Source organism: Solanum dulcamara, chromosome 2 (genome assembly GCF_947179165.1).
Source record: "Solanum dulcamara chromosome 2, daSolDulc1.2, whole genome shotgun sequence".
In the NCBI taxonomy this organism is placed as follows: Eukaryota; Viridiplantae; Streptophyta; class Magnoliopsida; order Solanales; family Solanaceae; genus Solanum; species Solanum dulcamara.
Window position 1 is genome coordinate 46,481,640 of NC_077238.1, and position 27,426 is coordinate 46,509,065.

General features: G+C 36.6%; 1 protein-coding gene across 2 annotated transcripts in view; it reads right to left on the minus strand.

The window, feature by feature from the left end:
- Window positions 1-4,679: 4,679 nt before the first annotated feature.
- LOC129880547 (protein VAC14 homolog) overlaps window positions 4,680-27,426 on the minus strand; it is a 43,049-nt gene continuing 20,302 nt past the window's right edge. The window contains exons 12-20 of one of the 2 annotated variants that reach the window (XM_055954627.1): window positions 25,964-26,045; window positions 25,226-25,291; window positions 24,182-24,297; window positions 23,942-24,062; window positions 23,557-23,718; window positions 23,275-23,403; window positions 14,551-14,619; window positions 5,337-5,636; window positions 4,680-5,108 (exon numbers count right to left, since the gene is read on the minus strand). In XM_055954627.1, coding sequence (XP_055810602.1) covers window positions 5,013-5,108; window positions 5,337-5,636; window positions 14,551-14,619; window positions 23,275-23,403; window positions 23,557-23,718; window positions 23,942-24,062; window positions 24,182-24,297; window positions 25,226-25,291; window positions 25,964-26,045 — 1,141 coding nt within the window. In that variant the 3' untranslated portion in view covers window positions 4,680-5,012. Of the gene's footprint in view, window positions 5,109-5,336; window positions 5,637-6,329; window positions 6,489-14,550; window positions 14,620-23,274; window positions 23,404-23,556; window positions 23,719-23,941; window positions 24,063-24,181; window positions 24,298-25,225; window positions 25,292-25,963; window positions 26,046-27,426 lie in introns of those variants that run through there. The other variant, XM_055954628.1, reaches the window with a different exon arrangement.

A 27,426-nucleotide genomic window follows, 5' to 3' on the forward strand; every position in this document is an offset into this window, starting at 1 on the left:
GAGGAGCTTGGTCCTCATCAGCACTGATCCCTCTTTGCATAGGTGCTCTTTTTAGAGGCATTTCTGAAAATCACAATGGACAATAGTTAAGGAAAAGAAGTCTTCGAGTATACTCTATCGCACAACATAGACCATGAAAGAAGTGAGAGTTTCCTAAAATGCCTTAGAGATTCCTATTCATAGATGTGGTGCGTATCACACCCATGAATAATACTTTACTTGACGAGGCATGTTGGACTCCCTAGGACATCTTAAACCTTGTGCTCTGATACCAAATTTGTCACGATCCGACCTAGGGCTTAGTCATAACACAACGATCGAAACCCCAAAAGGCTCCAACCAAGCCTCTTAACACATCGTAAGCATACATAAGGTAAAGTAAAGTGGAACATAGCATAATAAAGAGTCTAAAATCATCAATCATAAGGAAAGAGTAAACTTGACTATATAGACTCTACATCATTTCATCCAACGAATGCCTCTACCAAACGAGAAGGCCGGGGGCTAAGACATGTCCCTAGCTCACCCTCCACATGAATGAAATAAAATTCTTTAAATGAAAGAACCAACTCCTAACTAGTCCTCCATAGATGAGGGCTCACCAAAACTCCGCCGATATGGAAGCTCAACTAGCCATGTGTCGAAATGTGATCCTCGACTCCTATATTATGATACAATGTAGGAAACAATATGTGTTAATACGTTTAAATGTACTAAGTATGTGGGAATGACATGCACTATAAATCATAGGATACGATGATCAATTAACGTACATGATAAGAGAGAATGGATAAAGTCATGAGAAAACCAAAATGATCAAAGGATTTAAGAGACATAGTTGAAATCATAAAAGAACATAAAGAGAGTATACATATGTGGAATGGAACCATAACCAACAATAAGACCATGCAAGCTATAACATGGAATCTTGATGTCTCCCCATACAATGGAAGAAAGGGGAATCTGCTTGCCAGGGTAGACCCTACTTAGCTAGGCGGGTCATGTACATACGCTATATGTGGATCCACTAGTTAGACCATATCGGCAAACCTATAATGGCACATAGTTATAAGACAAGAGACTTTATATGAGGACCCCGTAAGTCGATCCCCCATCTCAAGTCATTATTTGGTTCTAAGTCAAATCCCACAGAATACATAGCATAGTAATCATACTTAACATATATCATAAATTTGTTCGTAAACTTCATAATTCATAGATTAGCTCATTTTCATGTCATACTTAGAATGTGAGTATAAACCTTTCAACATCACAATATCATACTTGCATAATTCATGTCATTAGGTTCTTAGGTCACCAATTAAGGATCCTAAGTCACTTTTCTTCATAACTTGCATGGAATTTGTATCTTGAACATAATCATAATCCATAATCATAGTTCATACTCGAATTTAGGGTAAAACTTGCATACGTAATCAATTTGATTGAAAATCATTGAACTTCTTAATCATAATTAATGTAAATCATCATTGAAAATAGTTTCATGCATGGGCATTCATAATTCAACTTGAAATCATGCGATTAATATAAAACCATACTTATAATGATCATGAATAATAATGAAAAACGTAATTGAAACAACCCAACACAATTCATCAAAACTGGTGTTTAAAAGTAATGAATTTTCAAAAGATTTTTTGAGGAAAACCTTGGGAATCCATGGGTGAAAGGAACCCAGATCAATCCCAAATGCCTTAAGGAAATCAACTCAGAATTAAAGAGGAACCTTAATGAAGTTGAAGCCCTAGCTTGAATTTGTGGAAGGAGCTTCAGAGAATTTCTTAGTCTTGCCATAGGAAAATTTTTTGAAGAATGAATTGAATAGGAGGAGAATTTGAAGAGTAGGGTTAATATAAGCTTTGAACTTGTCCATAAAAGTGTCTAGGTTCATTGAACCAAACTTGGAAAAAAGATGGAAATACCCTTCATCAAATCCAAAATTTGGACCTACGAACTTGACTCTACGAGTCGTAGAAGTGTCTATGAGTCGTAGGGACGACTCGTCCTGTAGGCCTTTGAAATCCTAAGAATTTGGGGTCTTTGAAGTTGTATCTATGAGTTGTGTATACGACTCGTCCTTGAGTCTATGAGTTGTAAACCCCTCTCGTCTTGCAAGTCCAAGAACCTACATATTTTGAGCCTCTAAAATATTGCTACGAGTCAATATTACGACTCGTCATTAGGCCTACGACTCATCCAATTGAGTCTAGGACCTCACCTGAAATTTGGTCCTGAACAAACCCATGGGCTCCCTCTACGACTCATCCCTACAAGTCGTAGGAACTGCTATGTGTCATAGAGTGACTGTGGACTTGAAGTCAGTCAACATTTTGAGGATTTCTCCTTGGTTCTAACTTTTCGATTTCCGTGGTCTTACAATTATTCCCTTATCAGTACCCAACGTGCCTTCTCTCTCATTATTACTTAGAATACTTTTGAGAGCAAGGATAGGAGAGAAGAGGGGAAGCTAGGGTTCAAACATTCTTGTCAAGAGCTTCGAGTTTCAATTAGATAATCTTTGTTCTAGGTATGTAAGTCTATTCATGGCATTGTACTGAGTTTTTCTACGCACCCTACATTTAAATTACATCATTAGAGTTTCAAGTTGAGTTTTAACCCTAATTCTATGGAATTTCGAATGAGTAAATTCTTTGTTTGTTGAGTCCTGTATGAATGTTTGAGATCATAATCATTCTTATATAATTCAATTGTCGAAATTATCATTCTTGCTTACATTCACATAAACTCTCACTGAGTTGATGTTCATGTTTCATCATGCATTGTTTTTTGTTGAAGTTGACATATTTCATGCATTGATGTAAAGGATGAGTTTTTAGGGAACATGTGCGTCCTAAATGCATATATTATATTGAACCATAAGCATCGATATTTTTTGAGTTAAGCTTCACTTTTACTAACACTTGATGAGTTATAAAGAGAAGTCATAAATGACTGAGACAGGGTTTGAGTAAATTGATGTTCAGTCCAATGAGACTAGATGAGATGTATTTTGAGTATTTTACACACTTGATGTATATTAGCATAACAAGCATTTTGAGAGTAGTATGGAGCACCGATTTTGGTAAGAGTTTAGATAACTCAAACACCATAAACCATGTAGCCAGTGTAGGATAGGATCGTGCCGTTGATTTGGGCGACTACTCACTTTTCCCAAAAGAGGACTTTTTATATGGATCCAGTTATGTGACGTCCCTTATTCTAGTAAGGTATTGGACGGTTGTGGCAACAACAGCGCTTCGTTGTATCGTCACTAGCTCATAAGTGATTATTATCGGTTAGAGAAACTCTCCAAAAGTAAATATTATTTTACACTAAGATGTAATGTATATTATACTTTGTAAAGCATTGTCGTATTTTATATTGCATGCTTTATCTTGAGTTGAGTTACTTCAGTAGTTATGTCTTTGAGTATTCTTGAGTATGTTTCCCTTCAGTCATTTTACATACCATACATTTCATGTATTGTCGTCATTCGACCTGAATCATTTTATGATGCACATACAGGGTGTTAGAAATCATCAACAGGCGTATCATTGAGGATCTATCTTCTCTAGATTTTGTTGAGACTTCTTTGCATTCCGAGGAGCTCCTTCTTTATCAATTTTCTTTTATTTTATTCATTCTTTCGAGGTAACCGTGTGCTTGTCTCGACACCTTCTTAGTAGTCAGTTAGAAGCTTCATAGACTGAGTGGAGTGGAGTTAGTATGAGCCTTTCAGAGTATGTTTTGAACTATGAATTTCATTATTGAGTTTTATTTTAATTCGAGTACTTTAAATTATTATTTTAAATAGAGATAAGTGTCAAAAACACACTTAAACTATCCTCTTTTTTTGAGTTTCATACTTAAACTATTGTGAATGTGAGTTTCATACCTAAAATACCACTTATTAGTTTAAGAAACACACCTCTCTTTTATTTCACTCTCATCATGGTGTGTACTACACTTTCTCTTTTATTTAAAAACAATTGTCACATCACACCCCACATGAACAAAACCTTCCACATAAACAATAAATAAATAAATTATTAGAATTAATTAAATTTAAAGATTAAAATATTACTATCTCCCTTTCAAAAAAAATTATAAAATAAAATATATAAAAAACTTCTAACCTCACTCCACCACTTTCTCTCACCATATCCCCCCCCCCCCCCCCCCCATTTTTTTAATTTTATTTTTATTTATTAAATTTCTTTTATAAAAATTTATAAAAAAAAAACTTATTCTTAGAATTTATGCAATTCATATTATGTTAAATACAATAAACTAAATAATCAATAAAAAATAATCTCAATATAACAAATCCCATCATAATTTATTCAACATAAGTTATCTCATCATAAATAAACCATCATAACATTTATTCAAACCTAACAACACCTAAGTAAAGGACTTTATACATCAAATAGGATAATTGTAATTTTTTAATTAACTATTGAATTATCAACTAGCCCATTAAAAAAAAACCGTTATGGAACTAATAATCCGATTTTTAAAAAACCTAAGCCCTTACTGAAACCATTAAATCAATAACTTATTACAAATAAACCAAAAACATTTTTTCAATTTAGATTATCAATTTCAGTTCGCGCTAAGCCAATCTCAAGAAAGGAACTGCAAACCATGATAAATAATTAAATATTTCTATTAAAACCATAATAACAGAAGAAGAATGAATAAAACGAACTGTTCATATACAACATATATATATCCTACAAACCTACAAGTTTTGCCCATATGGTATTCAACAAAAATAATAGAACCACATAGACAAAATGCTTCCCTAAATATCCTTCGAAAAGAAAAAGGAGATTGCTAGGATATATATATATATATATATATATATATATATATATATATATATATATATAATATGAATTAATACCCCCTCCCATCTCTTCCCTCACATGCTATTAGGATAATTTACAACTTCAAGAATACTATGATCACCCATATAATCAGCAGAGTCAGAGTTGCAATTGTCCCAAGCCTCTACAAGATGATCTTGAAGGGGGCCTACTCAAGTCTGCAGGACGCTTTGATTCTTCTGCTATTTGTACATCCTGAATAAAGAAGAGGTTAGAGAATGAATAGCAGCAGTCCATGCACAACTGTTTTACAGCCTGCCAGCCCTTCCCCGACCCATATCAAATTTGTCCCAACTTGAGCAAAATCAGTTATCTCAGAAATTCTAATACCCCTCTGAATAAAGCTTAAATATACAAGTTCAATTTCAAAGTAATAGTGAATAAGTCAAATATTATCAGTAAATTGAGTAAGCAAAGCAAAACCTTCGCAGATGAAGTGGAAACAAAACGTGATTGAGTCTGTGACTTTGAATGCAAATGATGTTGCTTCTGAATTTGCTGAAACTGCTGCAGCTTTGAGGCAAAGTTTATCCCATTATGCATGTCGAGCGAATTTGAATTTTCATTCAGGTCTCCCTCCTCAAAGATTTGTGACCCTCCTCCTGCCCCATAATTAAATTGAGAATATGGAATCCCAGCTGTTCTCCGAAAACTCTCTTCCTTGAAGGAGTATGAAGGCACAGTTTTCAAACGAGTGCGGAGAATCTTAAAGGCTGCACTTTGCTGCATCAATTGATTAAAAGATGTTTTAAATTAGCAAACCAGCACATAGTGATGAAGATTTTGACAGTTGCCAGCTCAGCCATACACATCCCCACATGTCAGCTAAGCATCAACAGTAACATTTTTTGAAGACTAAAGCATCAATGATGATATGAAAGAAGAAAGAGCGACTTTAAGCAAATTCTCCCTCCATTTCAACCATGTCAACCTATTGACAGAAAACTTTTGGAACTTTTGGCCACATGGCAACATTTGTTTGACTATGAAGACTTCTGAAACTTTGTGGTTTTAAACATGCTATTTTGTATGGAGCTTCTCACTAAGGTTAAAATGGGAAGTTCCATTAAATTTTTCCAATTTAGAACGGGACCATTCTTTTTAAAATGGATTAAAAGTAGTTCATATAAATTGAAACAAAGAGAGTACCACTTTTAATAAGAGTAGATAAGGTGATGATCAGGAGAAATGAATATTCAGATGAGTTCTTAGTTAGTGTTGTCTGTACGACTGATACTAATTCCAAGGATAAGAACAATAACAGCTGACCAAATTACTCTTTTTTGACAAAGAACAGCTAATAGAATTACTCATGCGACTACATGATCAACTTTTGGCACCGTATTAAATTAGACTCAAGAAACTAGACTTGCATAACAAAAGATGATACAGGGAAACTCTTAAAGACACACATACCAGATGAGAATATTTATTGATGCAATCTTAATACACCTCCTCCCTTGAGAATATTAGAAGCTGCATGAACTTTTGGAAAGAGAGCTCTTCCTTCTCTCTAGAACATCGAACAACAGTCAAATAACCTACTTGTTCATTTCTGTGAATCAGCCCAAGAACCTAAAAAATTCAAAGAACTCTGTTTTGAATTCTTATGAGATGTCACTGAAGACACCTAAAAAAGGTAACAGCCTAGCCAGTAATGTAGGGGTGTCAAAATGAGCCCAAATATAGGTAACCCGCCCAACCCGACCAAACTTTTATGGGTTGGGCTCAAGATAATGTGTATTGGGTTCAATCTCAACCCATTCAAGCCTTAACTCATTTTTAAAAAATCTTCAATTTCGCCCCAATATAATCTTCAATTTCAACCCATTTTAAGGCTCTTTATTTGCATGGGGGAGGGTAGAGTGTACACAGACCTAACCCCCACCTTAAAAGGTAGGGCGGCTGTTTCCGAAAAACCCTCGGCTTAAAAGAGAAGAACAAGGGAGGAGAAACAAGGAGAACAAGACATAGGTCAGTAGAGTCAGGCATATAGCAAACAATATAAAAATATGAATAATGAGAGCGATAAAGTCAGGGTAGGAAAGATCGGGGATAAAGGAGCATTAACTACTATAGATAAAATAGGATACCCAAAGTAGACTGGACCAACTAATATAAGCAGTAATCCCATGCAAAAATCATATGTTAATAAACAAATGAGCGCGACTACGACTACTATGGAGAAAAAATAGGCCACCTAGCCCACTATCTTAGTCTGAGTCCTCCATAGCCTCCTATCTAAGGTCATGTCCTCGGTGAGCTGCAACTGTGTCATATCATGTCTAATCACCTCTTCTCAATACTTCTTCGGCCTCCCTTTGCCCCTCCTGAAACTGTCCATAGCCAACCTCTCGCACCTCCGCACTGGAGCATCTATGTCTCTCCTCTTCACAGCCCAAACCATCTCAGTCTCGCTTCCCGCATCTTGTCCTCCACCGATGCCACTCTCATCTTGTCTCGGATATCTTCATTCCTAATTCTATCCATCCTAGTGTGCCCACACATCCACCGCAGCATTCGCATTTCCGCGACTTTCATCTTCTGAACATGAAGTTTTTTGATTGGCCAACACTCCACCCTGTACAATAGAGTCGGTCTAACCACCACTTTGTAGAATTTGCCTTTGAGTTTTGGCAGCACTTTCTTGTCACACAGCACTCCGGAGGCGGGCCTCCATTTCATCCACCCTGCACCGATACGGTGTGAAACATCGTCGTCGATATCCCCATCTTTCTGTATAATAGACCCAAGGTACTTGAAGCTTCTTTTATTTTGAATGGCCTGGGTACCAAGCCTCACTTCCCCGTCAGCCTCACGCGGCAGGCCACTGAAACTGCACTCCAAGTATTCTATCTTGGTCCTACTCAATTTAAATCCTTTAGACTCCAACGTCTGTCTCCAGCCCTCCAGCTTGTCGTTAACTCCGTTGTGAGTCTCGTTAATCAGGACTATGTCATCCGCGAACAACATACACCAAGGCACCTCACCTTGTATTTGTCTTGTCAATTGATCCATCACCAGGGCGAATAGAAACGGGCTAAGAGTCGATCCCTGGTGCAACCCCATCGTAACAGGAAAGTGCTCCGAGTCCCCTCCTACCGTCCTTACCCTGGTCTTAGCTTCATCATACATGTCTTTAATCGCTCTAATGTACGCCACAGGTATACATTTCGCCTCCAAGCATCTCCATAGGACCTCTCTTGGAACTTTGTCATAGGCCTTTTCTAGGTCAATGAATATCATGTGTAAGTCCCTTTTTCGCTCCCTATACTGCTCCACCAATCTCCTTAAAATATGAATGGCTTCGTAGTCGAGCGCCCCGGCATGAATCCAAACTGGTTCTCTGAAATAGACACACTACTCCTCACCCTTATTTCTATCACCCTTTCCCACACTTTCATAGTGTGACTTAGCAGCTTGATACCTCTATAGTTGGTGCAGCTTTGAATGTCTCCCTTGTTCTTGTACACAGGAATGATTGTACTCCACCTCCATTTTTCCGGCATCTTCGATGTCCTGAAAATGACATTAAACAGCGCAGTCAGCCACTCCAATCCTACCCTACCTGCATTCTTTCAAAATTTCTCAGGGATCTTGTCAGGTCCGGTCGTTTTTCCCCTGCTTATCCTACGAACAGCTCCCTTAACCTCCTCAACCTTTATTCTCCTACAATACCCAAAGTCGCGACGCCTATCCAAGTGCTCCAAGTCTCCCAACACAAAGTCTCTGTCCCCTCCTTCGTTCAAGAGTTCGTGAAAGTATGACTGTCATCTCTGTCTAATGCGGGATTCCTGTACCAGTACTTGACCATCCTCGTCCTTGATGTACTTCACTTGATCCAAGTCGCGTATCTTCCTCTCTCTCGCCTTGGCAAGCTTAAATAGCTTCTTATCCCCGCCTTTTTCCTCTAGTTCTGCATAAAGGCGTTCAAAGGCTGTCGTTTTAGCCGTCGAAACTCCATCTTCGCCTCTTTATTCGCCATCTTATACTTTTTCCTGTTCGTTCGCTTCTCTTCATCATCCTTGCTATCTACCAACTTTACATATGCCTGCTTCTTTGCTTCTACCTTTCCCTGGACTTCTCCATTCCACCACCAATCTCATATTAAAGGTATGAATTACTATCTATTTTATATCTTTTAGGATTAATTTATCCATTTGTAAATTTTTCTTTTTATTTTCTTGAGTTGAAATTCAAAATTTGGTGATAAAAGGTAAATAATAAGATGTTAAAATTATTGAGATTAAGCGGGTCAAATTGGGCGGGTCATGACCCAACCCGAATTTTAGCCCAATTGAGCCCAACTCATTTGAGCCCAAAGTAAATTTGGGCGGGTCATGACCCCACCCGATTTTTATTTCAACCCATTTTAATATTCTCAATTCCAATCCAACCCGCCCATTTGACACTCCTATAGTAATGTCACACTAATGTCATGTGAATTGAATTAGACTTGAGAGTTAATGTTCTCAATTTCTAATTGTGAAATTTAGAACCCGAAGAAATGCCTTGAAACTTTCCTACTTGGGAAACTTGATCAGAACTCGCCAGAAATGGTAGTACAATGGCTATAGAAGAGCCTAAATGCAGGGACATAACTGATGAGAAAACATAGGTCCCTGCTCTATGTGGAGAAATCATTCACAAATGGAATGATGGAAGTTTCAAAGGGAGTCAAGAGACTAAATTGAATCTCTTGCTCACCTAAAGTCTAAGAAGACACTATCCAAGCCAGATGTCAGGTAGACAACTGATGATATACAAGGAGAGATGAATGGAAGAGGCAAAAAGAACACCTAATAGCGTTGAAAAGTCAAATGTGCCAAAGTCATTGGGCAATGTCTTGGGTTCTACAGTTAGGCCACAACGGAAAGCCCAAGAGGGGAACATTTAAGGCCGATGTTAGACAAACATGCCAAAGTCATAGGGCAATGTCTTGGGTTCTACAGTTAGGCCACAATGGAAAGCCCAAGAAGGGAGCATTTAAGGCTGCCGGGAAAATAAGATAAAGATGGATCCAAAGCAGTGGCGGAGCTACACTAAAACAAGGGTGGTCAGTTGAACACTCTTCACCAGAAATATGATAAATATTGTATTTTATGGATAACTATTACAAATTGATCACCCCTTTCTGATGACCACAAATTGATCACCCTTGAAACAATCGACTGCTGCAGCCCAGTGGCGAAGGTTGTTCAAAGTTAGTCTTGTGACCCAGGTTAAATTCACAACTAAAGCGTTTTTATAAGACCTTTTCAGAAAAAACAAAAACTTTGACAACCATTGATTTCTTCAGAATTGCTTGGGAATACCTGCTGATTATCCCTCATTTACTTCCTTTTTTCAAGTATTCTTTCTATAAATTAGGCTTAAAATATCATTTAAGAGGTAAATCCTACATGTTTGAAAATTTCAAAGGAGAAAAATAGATATATATAAAATAATTATATATATAATTAGATTAATGGCATGTAGATGACTCCCGCAAAATTTTCTTTCTCTATGACTTATCATCGGTTGGCGCAATCTCGCAATCTCTCTCTCTCTCTCCAACAATTGTTCACCGGTGAGCGCTCTCTCTTCTCCTCAACGTTCTCTCTCTTCACGCACTCTTTCTCCTAGGGCTACAGAAGTCGACGGCTTATTTGGTTCTGTGAAACGCAAGTCATACAGGTGTCAGCGGCAGTTTTGCAGCAGTTCAGGCAGAGGTAGTCTGGTCTTGAGGTCGTCGGTGGGATAGTTTCGAACTCTGTCCAGGTGATATCTTCCATTTCCCCTCAGTTTTCCATTTCTTGTGCAAGTTATTCCCTCTGTGTTTACTATTTCTTGTTCCTTTTGTTCAATTTCTGCCATTTGTTTTACTTTCATGTTTAATTTCTGCCTTCTGTATTCTGCCTTTCACCTCTATTTCTGTCATTTGTTCTCTACTCTCGTGTTTAATTGCTGCCTTCTGTTTTCTATTTAACTGTTCAATTTTTGCCTTTTATTGCTATTACTGCCTTCTGTTTTCTCTTTACTTGGTGTTTACTCCTGTTTCAAATCCTGCCCGCTATTCTCTATTTCTTGTTCGAAGTCTGCCCTTTATTTGCTAATTCTTTGTTTCTTTCTTGTTGTTGCTCCTAGTCATATTAGTTTAGTATTGATTCCTGCTTGTTTTAGTTAATATTTGCTTTAGTGGCTTTGGCAGACGATAGCAGACTAGGGTCGTGTTATTGGTCAGGGACGGGGGCGAGGGTTGAGAGAGCTTCTAGGCTGAGAGTAGGGTCTTGAAACATAGGTTATAGAGCTAGTGAAAATTCTCAAGAAGAGGAGGCTTAATATATTTGTGTCCAGGAAACCAAATGGGTAGGAACTAAGGCGTAGGAGGTATCTATAAGTTGTTGTACTCGGGAAGTTAGAGGAATAGGAATGGAGTAGGAATCTTAGTAGATAGTGAGCTAAGGGAGCAAGTGGCAGAAGTTAGGAGGGCCAGCGATAGGATGACGACAATTAAATTAGTCATTGGGGGTCTAATTTGAACAATATTAGTGCATATGCACCGCAAGCAGGCTTGGATGAGGAGGACAAGAACTTCTTTTGGGAAGTTTTAGATGAGGTGGACAAGAAGAGCTTTTGGGAAGTTTTAGATGAGGTGGTGAGAGAAATGAGGATTTTAACGATGCCATAAAAAATGAATTTGGAGGTTTGCACAAAGTATCAGGCATTACGGAATGTGTGTCAGCAAACAACTATGGGGTTCATGAAGGGAGTTGTAGTACTTAGATATCCATTCCATATGGTTGGAGCCTATGGAGGAGAATAACAAAATTATAGGAGTTCTTTGGAAATTTTAACTTCAAGGTGGAGAATGGAACCTATGTTGATTTATGGAAACAGATGGGGTGGAGAGGTCCCTTTGGCGATCGGAGAGGTCCCTTTGGCGATCAGTTCCCTGCATATTTCTTGTCAACATATGACAAGAGCGAGTGGAAGGGAGTCTGCATGATTGAGAAGTTGAAGACTCCAGAACCTCCTCAAGTTGTTGTGTATAAGGAGAACACCTCAATTTTTCTAAATCGTGTACAAAGACAGGACAAAAGACGCAATATAACAAAAATTACACGTAGTCATTATATCATAGATTTCAAAGAACGCCACCCATGATTTTCTCTATCAGGTTTGGTTAGCAAAGCCCGAGAAACGTATACCTTTTAGTAAGATTAGCTATGCGAGAAGCCACACTTAGGCCTCATTTGTTTGCACTTAATGAAGGCCTGAATCTTAATCATTCAGATTTCAGTCATTAAGTATGTTTGTTTGTCTTTTTAAGTCTGAATCTTAAGCATTAGATCTCAATCATTAAAGTTGTTTGCTTTTTAATTCTACAACCACTTAATTGGTCTGCATAAATCTAAATGATTAAGATTTATAACAAAATCTTAAAATTATAAAGAAGGTATCCATCCAAGGAATTCTATAAAAATTGAATTTCACCACTATTGCATCCAATTCTATCACTAATTGTCGCCGCCACCCCACTATTATAAACTACTACCACCCATAACAACTATCCTCATCCACAATCACCATCTCCACCAATCAGCAGTTGTCACCACTTGAGCCACCTTTCATTTACAATCATCACCGCCAACCACAACCATTACCACACAGTGTTGTCAAAGGTGCACTTAATACTTGAAACAAGGCCACAATCATTACCACACAATGTTGTCAAAAGCACACTTAATCCCTAAAGCGAGGCACAAAACACGTTAAGCACTTCGCCACGCTTGATGGGCACTTCAGTGTCGGCATCAAGACTCTACGGCATACTTTTCTTTACCAATGAGTGTATCCTAAAGAAGCGAGACATTAAACAATTAATATTTCACTTAATCGCAATTGTATTTCCATTTCTTTGTCCATGTATGTGTTATTCATGCTTATAAGTATTAGTCTTGGACGTCTACATATTTGTATTTTTATCTCCATTTGCACCTTTCATCTTTAAAGCACGTGTTTTATTTGAGCTTTGAGCTTAAAGCCCCGACAGACCTTAAAGCGCTTTTGCGCTTTTCCCTTTCATAACATTACTACCACAACAATCACCAATCACTATTGCGTTTAAAGACCCAACGAACCAGAGTTTTTTTTACACTTTTCCCTTCGATATCATTGTTACCACAACTATCACCAATCACTATCGACAATCACCACCATCAACCATCAGTATATATCGTCAACCACTGGTTATCAATCTTCACCTCGCCCAGTCACTATCTTCGACCACCACCAGCCACCACTTCCAACCAGCACTATTAACCTCTATTGTCAGTCACACTATCACAATTAGCTACTATATACCCACAACCACCACTATCAATTAATACCACCAATATTAGCTACTACCATCAGTCACACCATTCCCATTAGCTACCATGTACGTCCATCACCATCAGCCAACACTACCATCTTCGTCAGCACCCACACTACCACTGTTAGTCATCGTCGTTCCCAACCACCATATAATTTTTTTAAATTATCTTGTTGATACAATATCAAATTAGTTACTTCTTACGTTTCGACTTGCTTGTTTGGTTTTGACTTGGCACGGAATTTAAGAAAGTAAAGAAGACTTGAATTATGCAATCTTAAACTAAAGATAGGTAAGAATGTACAATAATGCTCTTTAATCTTGTGGTCTTAAACATAATTAAAATTAAAAAGTTACGAAAAAAGGAAAGAGACGTTCTTTTTAAACGAACTAAAAAGAAAAGTAGGACAAGCAAATTCAAACAAAGAGAGTATTATGTGATATGAATTATATATTCCCTCTGATTCAATTTTAAGTGTCTTACTTTCTCTTATAGTTTGTTTCAAAAAGAATGCCACTTCCTATATTTAATAACTTTTTAATTCCAACATCTCACATGGCTTATTCAAGACCACAAGATTTAAAGATATTTTGTTACAATACACATATTTAGTTTAGCACCACAAGATTCAAAAGTCTTCCTTACCTTTGTTAAACTCAATGCCCAATCAAATTAAGACACCTAAATGAAACGTGGGGAGTATTTAATAATAATTAAATAAAGACAAGTTTTATACATTCAAATGGGAACTTACATAGATAAAACTTGGGGAAAGAAATTCATGTCAGCTCAAGTTCCAGATGTGTATTAGGATTAGACGTCTTAGTCTTAATAAAAACAAATAGGGTCTTACATCGATAGAACATAGGGGAAGAAAATTCATGTCAGCTCAAGTTTAAGGGAAGGGAAGGATGTGGACCACTTATTACTTTACTGTCAGATGGCACACAGGCTATAAAGTATGGCCTGGAACTTTTAAGACCTTGATTGAGAGCTGCTGCAAAGTTGCCCATTTAAGAGGAAAATGAGCAAGGTGGTAAATGACCCCTGACATTTTTGTGACTCGTGGAGAGAAAGAATGTTCTTGTACATTCTAGGAGCACCTATGAGATACTAGCAGAGATGATTGGATCTCCTTGTGGAGAACCATTTTTTTCTCCTAGAAGTTCCCTTCCTCTTTGACACCTCTTTTAAAGCAGTAAAATCTTACAAAAAATGAGAATATATTTGGGGCAAGGACCTTCAGCTCAAAGTCAGTAGAGAATTAATTCACAACATACCTGGGGTAGCAGCATCAGCAGACCATATAAAGCCTTTAACAACCATATGTATCTTCCAGGTTCAAGAAGCTGTAAGAAAACGGTAAATAATTAACACCCTCAAACGTTGTGATGAAATCAATAAGTTGAGCACAATCACTACATCAAATCACACAAAAACCAAGTATGACTTATTTCAACCGATACCATGAAATAGAGAATGCACAACTCAAATTAGGTCCACACTCACTTCATGTGCACACTTACTTTTAGAATAGGAAAAGGTATATACAATCCTACTTAGAATAGGAACAGTAAGGACTAGAAATAGTGAGTGTTTGGCCCCAAGTGGTTTTTGGAAAAAACTTGAAAAATATTTGGGACCTTGTGTTTGCCAATACAATTAGCCATTACTTGGCAAATATATTTGGCAAAATCCCCAAGTTCCCAAGTTCTAAAAAAAACTAGAACTTGGGAACTTGGAAAGTTCTAAAAATTTAAAAATAACCTCAAACTTTTATATTTTATAAAAACACCAATCATTTATTAATTCCAACTAAATATTTATCTACCAACTTACTCCATTAATATGATCAACCAATACCATTAATCCCTCTTAAATAAAACTTGTCGATAAAAATATCCACCGACCCTCTTTAATGAAACTTCTCTAAATGAGCCAACAACCATATTTCTATTAAAGGAATGTGATCTCATTTGCAAGACTACATGGGAAGTGAAAGAGAGCCTAAGAATGGCAAAGAGCAATTTAACTATAGAAATGTCTCTTTGCGTAATGTAATTGAAAGAACATTTAGTGTGTGGAAAAGTAGATTTAGAATACTACGACAATGCATGAACAACTATGACTTAGACATGCAGATGAAAATATTAGGTTCTTGTGGCGTATTACATAATTTTTTGCGTGAAAATCAAAGCAGTGATGGAATATTCACTGAATATGAAAGTGATGATATGATCGCTGATAAAAATGATAAACAATCGACTCAGAGTAACAATATTGCTTCGTCTTCTTGGTCATCGATCTGATCTAGAAATAAAAGTTTACCGGAAAGAAATTGTTCGTAGAATGTAGAAGATTTTATAAAAGAATAGTTTATTATTACCTCCTCCGGAAATGAATAGCTTGAGTGACAAGATTTGGAAAAAAAATTATTTTTAATTTGATTAATGTATTGCTATTGTCTATATTGTTATTTTGTTGTTGTTGATTGTTATCAATTATGTTATATAAGATTTTTTTAACGGAACATGTTCATTGTAAAATGATAACACAAACTTATGGTATTTTTAATAATTTTTAGAACTTAAAGGTACAAAATAATATTTTTTAAAATTTCACCAAAACTTAGAAAAACTTGTGGTCATATCTAAGTTGCGTAGCACCGCCTGTCTTTTCGGTGACTCCTCAAATTTGATTTGCATGGTTCCATTCGACATTCCGGTGACTCCTCAAATCTGATTTACGTAGGGTCGTGCAATATTCTGACCCAACCCATTTAATTCTCTTTCTCAGTAGGAGTGTGCCATCATTCCGAACCTACCTATATAATTTTATTTCTCAGATTGTGACCACTTTCAACCATCAAATCTAATACTCCGATGCATGAATATGTTCCGACCAATTTTTCTATAACTTTCTTGTTTAATGTCTACTCTTCTATTGATTCCAAGACGATTCATACACTTTATACCAGATTTTGAGCACTTCCCGACGATCGTTGCACTGTGAAGAAGTCTACATGAAGCAGCCACCTAATTTTGTTGCTCAGGGGTGAGTTTGGTAGCCTTGTATGTCGATTGTGTAAATCAATCTATGGTCTGAAACAGTCTTCTCAAACTTGGTTTGGAAAGTTCAACAAGCTTGGTTTGGGACTTTATACCAGATTTTGAGCACTTCCCGACAATCGTTGCACTGTGAAGAAGTCTACATAAAGCAACCACTTAATTTTGTTGCTCAAGGGAGAGTCTGGTAGCCTTGTATGTCAATTGTGTAAATCACTCTATGGTCTGAAACAGTCTTCTCAAACTTGGTTTGGAAAGTTCAACACTACAATTCAAGAATTTATCACTCCATGTTTTATCGACATTATGCATCAAATTCAGTATTTCATGAGAAGACCAAGCACATTGAGATTGACTGGCATTATGCATTAAATTGAGTATTTCATGAGAAGACTGAACATATTGAGATTGAACGTCAATTTTGTGAAGTCGAGTGAACAACTTGCAAATATTTCACCAAGCCCCTCATCAGTCCTCGTATTAATTACATTTGTAACAAGCTAGGTACATATGACTTGTATGTACTAACTTGAGGGGGAGTGTTAGAATAGGAATAGGTATATACAATCCTACTTAGAATAGGAATAGAAATAGTAAATAGTATCCTACTTGGTAAAGGATTATATTGTAGTGTCTATAAATAGGATCTCTGTATAATATTATAGAGACAACAATTCAATAATATTCTTCTCATATATTTCTCACACCTACCATCAATTTGGAGACCACTTTTGATTCTTGATGCCTGCACCCCAACCCAAGCAAAGGAGTTCAAGAGAGTCTCATCAAGTCACTATGTCGGGGGCCTAGGGGGAGCTTGGAATGAAGCCTTGAGGATCACAAACATACTAAAGTGAAAGTACAAGGCTCTACGTGTAATACTACTCAAAGCAAGGAGAAAGAGGTTATGAATGCAAAATGGCTATTCTTGAAATGCAAGTCTCTTGACTAGGAAGGCCCTTATTTCATTAAAAGTATTTTGAAATAATTAGCTTAGGCTATTAATAGTGGAGAATAACTCGTTTAGACTTTAGGTTATTATGAGATTATTTGGAGACTGTTGTATTATTGAGTGAAACATTTGTGAGAGTAGTCTATGGCCTTTGTTGCTATTGAACGTTGAAGAGACTGCTTGCTTGAAGATCTTTCCTCTTAAGGGTTATCTAGTGATAGATTTTGTGCTTGAGGAATTTGTTTCTCTTGTGCGGGTCTTTATAGATTTAATGGTTGTTTGAATTCTTAATTGGAGGTTTTACATTTTATATAGCTATCATTGTCAATTAGTTCCTTGTTTGTGTCTATATCCTATCACTACTTTTGGATTTTAGAGTTTCTCCTTATCTTCCGCGCATCCAATATTATATCAATTCCTCCCTCCTCAGCTTTCGTTGAACCCCATTATCATTGCCAGTAGGTGTTGGTCCCTATAATTTATTAATTTGCATAGCCAGGAGATGTCCCAGTGCTTTGTCTGGATGTGTACATGTTTTTTTTGACAGTATTATGACTATGTAATAACTGTTTTGAAACCTTTGATGCTACACTTTATGGTTCCGCATTCACGATTAGGCCAATGTGCCATATGATTTCAGTCTTAAAATTGATAAACTTCACGTATCATGATTACAGTTTATGGGTAGAAATGTGAAGAAGGTCCAATCGATGAAAGGTGTAAGGCAGCTGGTGATGCACTTGTCTAGAATTGACATGACACCCTATCAACCTTTCGTAGTGAGATACGTTGGTATAAGATTGTTTAGTGAAGAAGATGTGTCGATAGTAATATCATATTCTTTACTCCAAGTACTTGTTTACTTGTGAAATATAGACCACAGAAGCTTTTTGGTCCTTTGGCATACTCCACCAAACACACCAGAACCAGGAATGTGCTTCTAAGAGCAAGAAAATATATCAATGTAATAACATGAACTTTATAGCATTCAAAGCATCTAGAAATCAAAAATTAAACACAATGCAGCTTAATTCTAACAACAAAAACAAAAACAAAAACAACAACAACAACATCATACCCAGTGAAATCCCACAAGTGGGGTCCTAAAGAGGGTAGAATGTACGCAGATTTTACCACTACCTCATGGAGCTAGAGAAGTTGTTTCCAAAAGACCCTCAGCTCAAAAGTATCATCCCCAAATAAGTATAATTATAATAGATGGTCATTCGGTCATTTTAATTACCAAAAAAATGGTCATTCAGTGTATATTCGGTGTATACTTCATGTATAGAGTGTATCATAATGTATATTCAGTGTATAGCTCATGTATAAGTAATCTATATTATATAGTGAGTGTATATTTTCTTTGACTTTTGGCAAATTATATTGTATAATCGTTGCATATTTCCTATAATTTTGGCTATTTTTTATGTAAATAAAACATGGCTATATTTGTTGTAAACTAATTAATTTATTGTACATATTTGAAATTATCCTAAAGAAATATTCCCCTGTTGCTTCACATTCAGCAGTTCTCATCATTGACATCTCATTTTTAGCTGAAATAGCTGGTCTCTACAGCTTAAATTGGAATAGAAGAAGGAACATATAACTTAAAGAGAAGGAGAACGAAACACTCCCTTCAACAATGATATTTCAAATTCACAAAAAAAAAAAAAAAAAAAAAAAAATTGCTTCTGCCAAAAGCACAATGAACAATCATACAAGACTGAGAGAAGGGGGCATTCCAAAGTTAGCTGAAGTTACTATACAAGCAGACCATATCAACCTCTACTCAGGATTTTTGGAGGTGAGAGAGGAGAAACGTCTCCACACCTAACGGTTTGGATTCCTAAGGCGCCCATAAAAGTTGCTTGATTGGCAGTAAGGGAAGCAATTCTGATTGCTAAGAATTTGAGGACGAGAATTACTAGTGTTCGTAGGTGCTATATGTGTAAATGCTCGAATGAAGAAATTGATTATCTTTTGGTGCATTTTAAGGTGGCAACGGGTCTGTGGAGAGTGGTCAGGTCAGTGTTGTGAAACAGCACTGAAGCGAGCGCTTTAAGCGTGAAGCGAGGCGAGGCGAGCATCTGGCGCTTCAATGCCTTGAAGCGACGCGAATTCGAAAAAGTGTGCGCTTCCTGGGAAAAGCGAGAAGCGCACTTCATGACAAAGCGAGAAAAAACTCGCTTAATTGGAAAAAGCATTACTAGGGTTTTTTTAAAAAAAAAAACTGTAAAACTACTTGCAATTAATTGGAACAATTAAGTGTTGCTGCTGCGCGACTTCTTTGACTTCTTCCACGACTTCTTTGACTCCAGGTTAGTTCTTCTCTTCTTCTTCTCTTCACCTTTGTTTCTCTTCTTCTTTTTCTATTTCTCTTCTGCAGTTCTGTGCGACAGCTGCTGAAAGTAAAGGTTTTTTTTTTCAATTTTTTGTTTCTCTTCTGTGCGACCTCTGTTCTGTTTTGGGACTCTGCTCTTTTTATTTTTATTTTTCTGATAAACAGAGCATACACTGGACTCTGCTCTGTTTTTCTAAAAAAAAAAATTGCTGCCAGCAGCCAGCTGCTCTATTCCTTGTTTCCTTTGTTTTTTTTGTTGTTCTGAGTTGTGTGACTTGAGTTATTGTTCTATTTTTTCTTTGTAGTAAGTTGTATTTTCTTAATGTCATAAAAAAGGATCCAGCTTGGACGTATGGAATTGCTATGGGCAGTAACACAAAAATCAAATGTGTTTTTTGTGTTATGACATATAATGGCGGAATATTTCGTCACAAGAAGCATCTTATTGGTGTTTATAAAGATGTAAAAGTGTATCCAAAGGTCCCAGATAGTGTGAAGGAAGAAATAAAAGAGTGTTTTTACGGAAAAAATGAGTTTACAACTCAAATGAATCCTGAAGCATCCATGGTTAATCTTGTTGATGATTATGAAATGGATGATGAAGTCGAAGAGAATATGCCAATGGGGCCTCCCTCAAAATGTCAAAAGAAACCTTCAGCTAGTGCAAGTGCATCCATGGTTAATCTTGTTGATGATTATGAAATGGATTATGAAATGGATGATAAAGTCGAAGTGAATATGCCAATGGGGCATCCCTCAAAATGTCAAAAGAAACCTTCAACTAGTGCAAGTGGGTCATCCACCGCTAGTAATGTCAAAGGTCCTCTCAATCTCTATTTCTCGCAAAAACTAAATGAAAAGAGAAAAGGTGCACCTATTGATTTAGAGGCTTCTAGGAAGATTTTACGGGATCGTGTTGTATCTGTTTTTGCTAGGTGGATGTATGATGCAGGGTTGCCTTTCAATTGTCTTAATTACACCAAAAATTTTGGTGAATTCATTGAGGCAGTAGGCCAATATGGCCCTGGAATGAAACCACCACCACCGCCACCCCCCCTATCATGAGGTAAGAGTTCCTTGTCTAAAAAAAGAGGTGGAAAAGACAATCAAAATTGTAGAAGATCATAAGGTTCAATGGAAAACGTATGGTTGTTCCACTATGATGGATAAATGGATGGCAAAAAATGGGAAAATGATCATTAATGTTTTGGTGAATTCTCCAAAAGGGAGTGTGTTCCTTGAATCTCATGTTGCTAGTGACTCGTCTACTGATTCTAATAAGATGTTTAACTTGTTTGAGAAGACTATCCAGAAAATAGGCAAGGAAAATGTGGTACAAGTTGTGACTGATAATGCAAGTGAGAACAAAAAAGCGGGTGACATGTTGAAGGGAGTGTTCCCGCATATTTTTTGGACTCCTTGTGCTGCTCACTGTATCAACTTGATGTTTGGTGACATTTTCAAAGAAGCCTCATATTCTACAGGTGAACTTGAGTCTTGATATTTAATGTTCTTTTTTAAACTTCATGTTAGTTTTCTTTACTTATTAACTATTAATTTTTTTGAACAGTTTTTGGTAAGGCTGTGTTAAGATACATTCTTATATCAGTCAAAGTGCACTATTGTTGAATATGATCGGAGATACACAAAGCAAAGAAACTTGGTAAAACCTGCCAAGACAAGATTCGCAACAACTTTTTTGACATTGCATAGTTTTTATATGCCAAAGAAAAATCTGAGAACATTGTTTATGTCCACGGAATGGAATGAGAGTGTCTATGCAAAGGAAACTCTTGGGAAAGATGTTGCGAGACACATCATTGGTGTTTGGAATGACACTTTTCAAGCACTTAGAGTTGGTGATCCTTTAGTTAATGTACTTCATATAGTGGATGGGGAGAAAAAACCTCCAAAAGGCTACATTTATGAAGTCATGGATAAGGCCAAAGAAAGTATTGAAAAGGCATTCAATTATGATGACAGAAAATATATGAGTGTCTTCAAAATCATTGATGCAAGGTGGACAGATCAACTTCATCAACCTTTGCATGCAGCGCGACATATTTTGAACCCGGGGCTCTATTATAAAAATAATGAAATGAAGACTTTAACCGAAGAAGTGTGGCTGGATATCATGCATATGTTGAGAGGATGATCCCAGATAAAACTTTGCAAAACAAAATAGGGGAGGAGCTTGGTGTGTACATGAAAGCTGATGGGCTACTTGGAATTGAATCGGCCATTAGAGCTAGAACCTTAAGGTAACCAAGTGAGCATTCAACATTTAACTGTTAGAGCTTTAACTTTTAAGTTATTATGTATTAACTTTTAAAATAATTCTTCTACAATTGAATGGTGGATGCAATATGGTCATAATGTCCCAAACTTGCAACAATTTGCTATTAGAGTGCAAAGTTTAACTTGTACTTCATCTGATTGTGAGAGAAATTGGAGCGTGTATGAACATATGAGAACCTATATTACATTATTACTAAATTAAATGGTATCTTAATTGTCCAAAGTCCTCCCATTAATTACTTTCTACGAATTCTATGCAGATTCATACTAAAAAGAGAAACAGACTTGAGTTAAAACGCCTCAATGATCTAGTGTTCATCAAATATAATAGAACATTGGTGTGTCGCTACAATGCTCGCAATAACATTGATCCAATTTTGTTGGATAGTGTTGATGATGCAAATGAATGGTTAGCTGGAGCACCCCAAAATCATGAAGATGAAGAAGTATATGAAGGAGAAGGTCTCACTTATGGTGATGTTGCTACGGCAAGTGGTGTTGAGGAGAATATTTATGGTTTTAGGGGGAGTACTTTAAGGGGCAAGGAAAGAGTAGCTCCAGGTTCAAGTTCAAGTTCAATAGAAGTAGAACTATTGTTGATGAATCTTCCGATGAGGAAGAAGATGAGGACCAAGTAGAACCCTTGTTGATGGCACTTCAAGAGTTTGAGGATCTTGTTGAAGAATAGGATTTTGCTCTCTTTGTGATTTGGTTATGCATTTGCATTATATGTTGTTGCTTATGAGGATTATTAACTATCTATGTACTTTTTAATCTAAGAATTGAAAGATTTGCTTAATATGTTACCTCTATTGAGTTTTTGATTATTTATTTATGCACATTTCATATTTTTTATTTTTATACTAAATAGTGCTTTTTCTGAAAAAAGCGTGCGCTTGAAGCAGAAGCGAGGCCCCGTGCTTTTTTCCACTTCTCAAAAACACTGGGTCAGGTACTGTTAGATGTGTTGCATAGCTGAACTGGTAGAAGTACGATAAGAAGACAAAAGGCATGGGAGGTAGTACCACTAGCTCTTATGTGGGTCGTATGGAAGGCTTGCAATAGGAGAGCATATGAGGAAATTGAAACTGATTTTGTGCACATGAGGAATAACCTATTGCCTTTGCTTGCTTTTTAGTGCACCCTTGAGATATCAATTTGTATAGATGACTGGGTATCTTCCGCGGAGAATCATGTTTTTGATGTAAATTCTTGACTTTTTGGTATATCTCTTGTATATGGGAAGCTTTCCCCAATATTAATAAAATTATCTACATTAACCAAAAAAAAAAAAAAAAAAAAGGAAACCAAATAACTTGATAAAAGGACAAACCCAAAATACCTGCAGCCTAAGGTAAGCAAAGGTTGGAGTTTCCAGAAGGTGGATCAACTTATCCAGTTGGACTAAGAACTTCACATTGATGTCTTCCTCAACCAACAGATGGATAACAGAACTTGCATGTTGATATGCCTGTAAGGAAATCCCAAACAGAAACAAGGACGAAGATTTGTTCAGTACAAAAAGAGAGGTGTGAAGACTTGAGAAAAGACAAGTGAAAGTTCTAGCTTAGCAGCTATCTCAAAAAAGAAAAGAATTACTATCTCAAAAAGAGTTCTAACTTACCTGAGCTAACAGGCAGAGGCTAATTATTGCCATTGGAGAATGGCACCATGATGCATACAAGGAAAGAAAAAAGTTCTTCCCATCAGCATTGACCAGCGATTGTTTAAGAAGATCTCGAAGGTCAGACAACTCAGAAGCAGTAAGCAAAATCAAGTTTAAGGCCTGAAATAGAAATAAGCAGATGCTCAGCCTTTTCTTTGAGCATTGGAGACAAGGTGAAACCGACCCAAGGAGAGCTGCATAATTCTAAGTTTATCTAATATGTTCTTCGATAAGTTTCTCCAATAAGTTATACTTCACAATCATAATTACTGTTACTAACTATTTCGCCCCATTTGTCAGAATCAAGATAGTCTCCTGCTAAATAATATGTCAGAAGTGAAACCTGAACCATGATAGATGCAAAATCCAAATCTGATTCCCCTTCAAGTATGGTAGACAGTTCACGGTAAACTCTTTCAGCATCTAGAAGGACACACAGCCGACGAATTATCAAAGCTCCACGTCTGAGAGGAAATCTAAAAGGTAAGATCTCAACAGAAAAGGATCTCAAAACACTTAAGAAACAATGAAAAAACACAAATGTCGCAGCACCCAAAAATGAACAGAAAAAAAAAATATTTACTTTTCCAGGAGTGAGTGATCAAGCTGAAAGTTGTGAACCAGGAACACAACAAGCTGGCAGAAGTGTTGAGGGTCTTCAGCTATACATGCATGCACCTCGAGCACCAAAAGCACTACCTGAAAAAGAATTAACACACTCCACATATAAGTGAGAAATTCCTTATACAATCGCAACCTCAAAATTAGTGGATGTGGAAATTTAATCAAGCATGTTATCATTATAATTTAAACACCTAAAAAATTTCCCAGCAACATCAATCATAACCGAGAAACCCCACCCTCACTTCCCCACTCCCTTCCAAATAAAGCCCCTTCCGACTAAAGGAGATTGACCATAGATCAAAACCAGAAAGACAATGGTCTTTATCTTTAACTTCTTTAAAAGTAGGGGTTAATCTGGGTTAAGATGAAATATGAGAGATGGGCATTTATCGGAATATGTAGATCACTAAACTTAAAACTAGGAAAGATTAACCAGATCAAGAATGAATTCGACTTGCATTCCTTCATCAGATAGGAAGATATTCATAGCAATAAACTAAAAGTAACAGCCAAACTTTACATAGTAGAAAAGTTGAACTTTAGGAAGACAATCAGCAGGCTTCTGGTTTATTGCACAAAACAGAAAATATTTACAAGGGTTGAAGCAATACCAAATGATGCTGGTGTTTCAAAATTTCATAAAACATGGGAATCAGAGACGATCTAGAAAAAGCTAATTGGCTTTATGCATAACACTGATATCACGAAGGGCCAAGAAAAAATATCAAAAGAGAAAAAGGAAGGAACCCCTTATAATACCAAAAGCTTTTAAACTAAATTAAATCAGGGTAACAAACCAAGGGAAAGCCCATAGATACAGCTAAAAATCATGTTTCAAAAGCCTACCTAGGGACAAGAAAATCAGAAAAGAAACACAAGGTTGTCACGGCCAGGTCCATCACAAAAGTACTGTGAAATATAACTTGTGTTGATCATAACTGTGAACCCAGTGACATCATCTAGGCAAACTTCATCTTAAACAAAGCAAAGGAGTAGGAAGTACCTCATCGGAGGGGTCAGATAGCGCCTTTAGAAGAGTATCAAGGATATCGTTAAGAAAAACTAAGACCTGTCTCAAAAATAAAAAGAATGAACACCTACATTGATAAGCGTTCAGGAACCACAGAAATATAAGCAAATGTGAATGACAGCAATTATTGATAGACTGATAAAAGGATATATTTGCAAAATAAGGGTATTATCAAAGAGAATGTTCACACACAACATACATCATATTACTTCTGAAAGTTCAAACAAACATGGAAAAGATTTTTGCATAAAATGATCACAAAAGCAACAATTTTATCTAACAATTAAAATCATAAAAGATGCCTACATAATCTAGTCTTCCACTATCCTGCACTTCATCCTCCTAGAAGAAAGAAGAGAGATAACAAGCAAGACAAGTACGGAGGCTTTTCTCCTACTGAACATAAGGGAATGGCCCATGCTAAACAAATTGAATATGTTCACCAATGGAAGCTAAAGTTATGAAAAAAAAGAAAGAAATATAAGTTTCAGATATCAGTAATGCAGCTTTCTATAGAAAGTCTTTGAAATTCCTATACTACTCACATTAGGTATCCATGTGTATAAAGTAGTGTAAATAATAGATATTAACCAAAATTCAACTTACATAACCTCCTTCATGACAATGACATAGCCTTCTTCATGACCATGACAGAGATTACTCATCATGCAATAAGGAAAAAAGAACAGTTCATGTAATTGAAACTTTTACCTCCGAGCGATGTCTATTTAACAGGATTGACATCCAATGCAATGCTTCAATACGTGTTGCCTCCCATTCACTGGACATCTGCCTGATAAACAGATATGACAATGTTTATAAGAAATCTAAATAACATACTGTAATGACCTTGAGGGTTATTTTCGGAAAATTTGTGTAAAATTACCATTTTACCCCTATCTTTAGTGCCCCCAAGTGTTATTTGATCGGTTTGTGTTGTTGGTTATGTTAAAATCTTAATAGGTTGTGAATTGTGTGATTTTTTGAGTTTTCATAAGCTTTAAGTGTTAAAAAGTAGTTTTCGGTACCAACCAGAGCTACGGTCTCGGAACGGGGTCCCGTCAGTTCCATCAGCTCCGAAATGTGAAAATTGGTATGGGAGAGTTGTCGGAAACACATTTGGGGTTAATACATGGATTTGAGGTCATGAGTAGAAAAGTTTGATTTTAATAAGCTAAGTTTGACTTTGGTCAACAAATCGAGTTCCGAGTGTCGGATGGTGATTTGCTAGTTCCATTGGCTACGAAACGTGTTTTCTGATCAATTTGCACTATTGGTTCATATTTATAGAGCTCTGAATGAGTTTTGAGGGTCAAAAACATGTTTTGAAAGGGGGTGGGATAAGTTCAACACGCTTGAACAATAACTTTTTGGTCAGAAAATGCCCCTTTCTCCCCATTTCAATATTTTTCACCATGTGTTTGAGTTTTTTAACTCCTTGAGGCGATTTGAGAAGAGATTTTCGAGGCAAAGTGTTGGGTAAGTGATTTTTGACCTAAAACCTTTCTTTTTCATTAAGTATTTAATGATTTTAACTCCTAAATCTTAGTTTCAAACCCCAAAAATATTTGTTTCTTTCCTAATCCGAATTTAAGAAAAATAGTGATTTCTAACTCGTTTTGAGCTCTATTTTTATAGGTGTTTCAACTATTAGCTCCTTATTACCAGTAGAATGTGATCCTTGACCACGAGGAGGTGGCAAGGATGATGAGATATTGTGATTGAGGTATATGGTCTGTGAGACCCCCATGGGTCCTGCTTGGTAGCACAGCTCAGCAGGTGTATATGACAAGTTGTGAGATAGTCTTGATTCCACCGTACCACCACATCATTGAATCATCATACTGCATTGCATTGCATTGATATATGTACTGCTTGAATTATATGGTTAATTGTGATTATGAGTTGTTATGGGATTAATTTATTCACGCCATTTTATATAAATTGGCGACACCGATGTCGGAGTGGGACTTTTCTATATGTAGGTTGAAGCGTTTCTTAGTTTATTTCATAGGTTTAATTAATTACTTATACTTAGTCAACTAAAACCTACTGAGTACATGTGGATTGTACTTACCCCTACTTTTGTGTCCCTTTTTGATGCAGATACTAGTCAAGGTACCTTATGTGGCAGTTGATATTCTAGTGGATTGTGTATTCTCAGATTAGTGGTG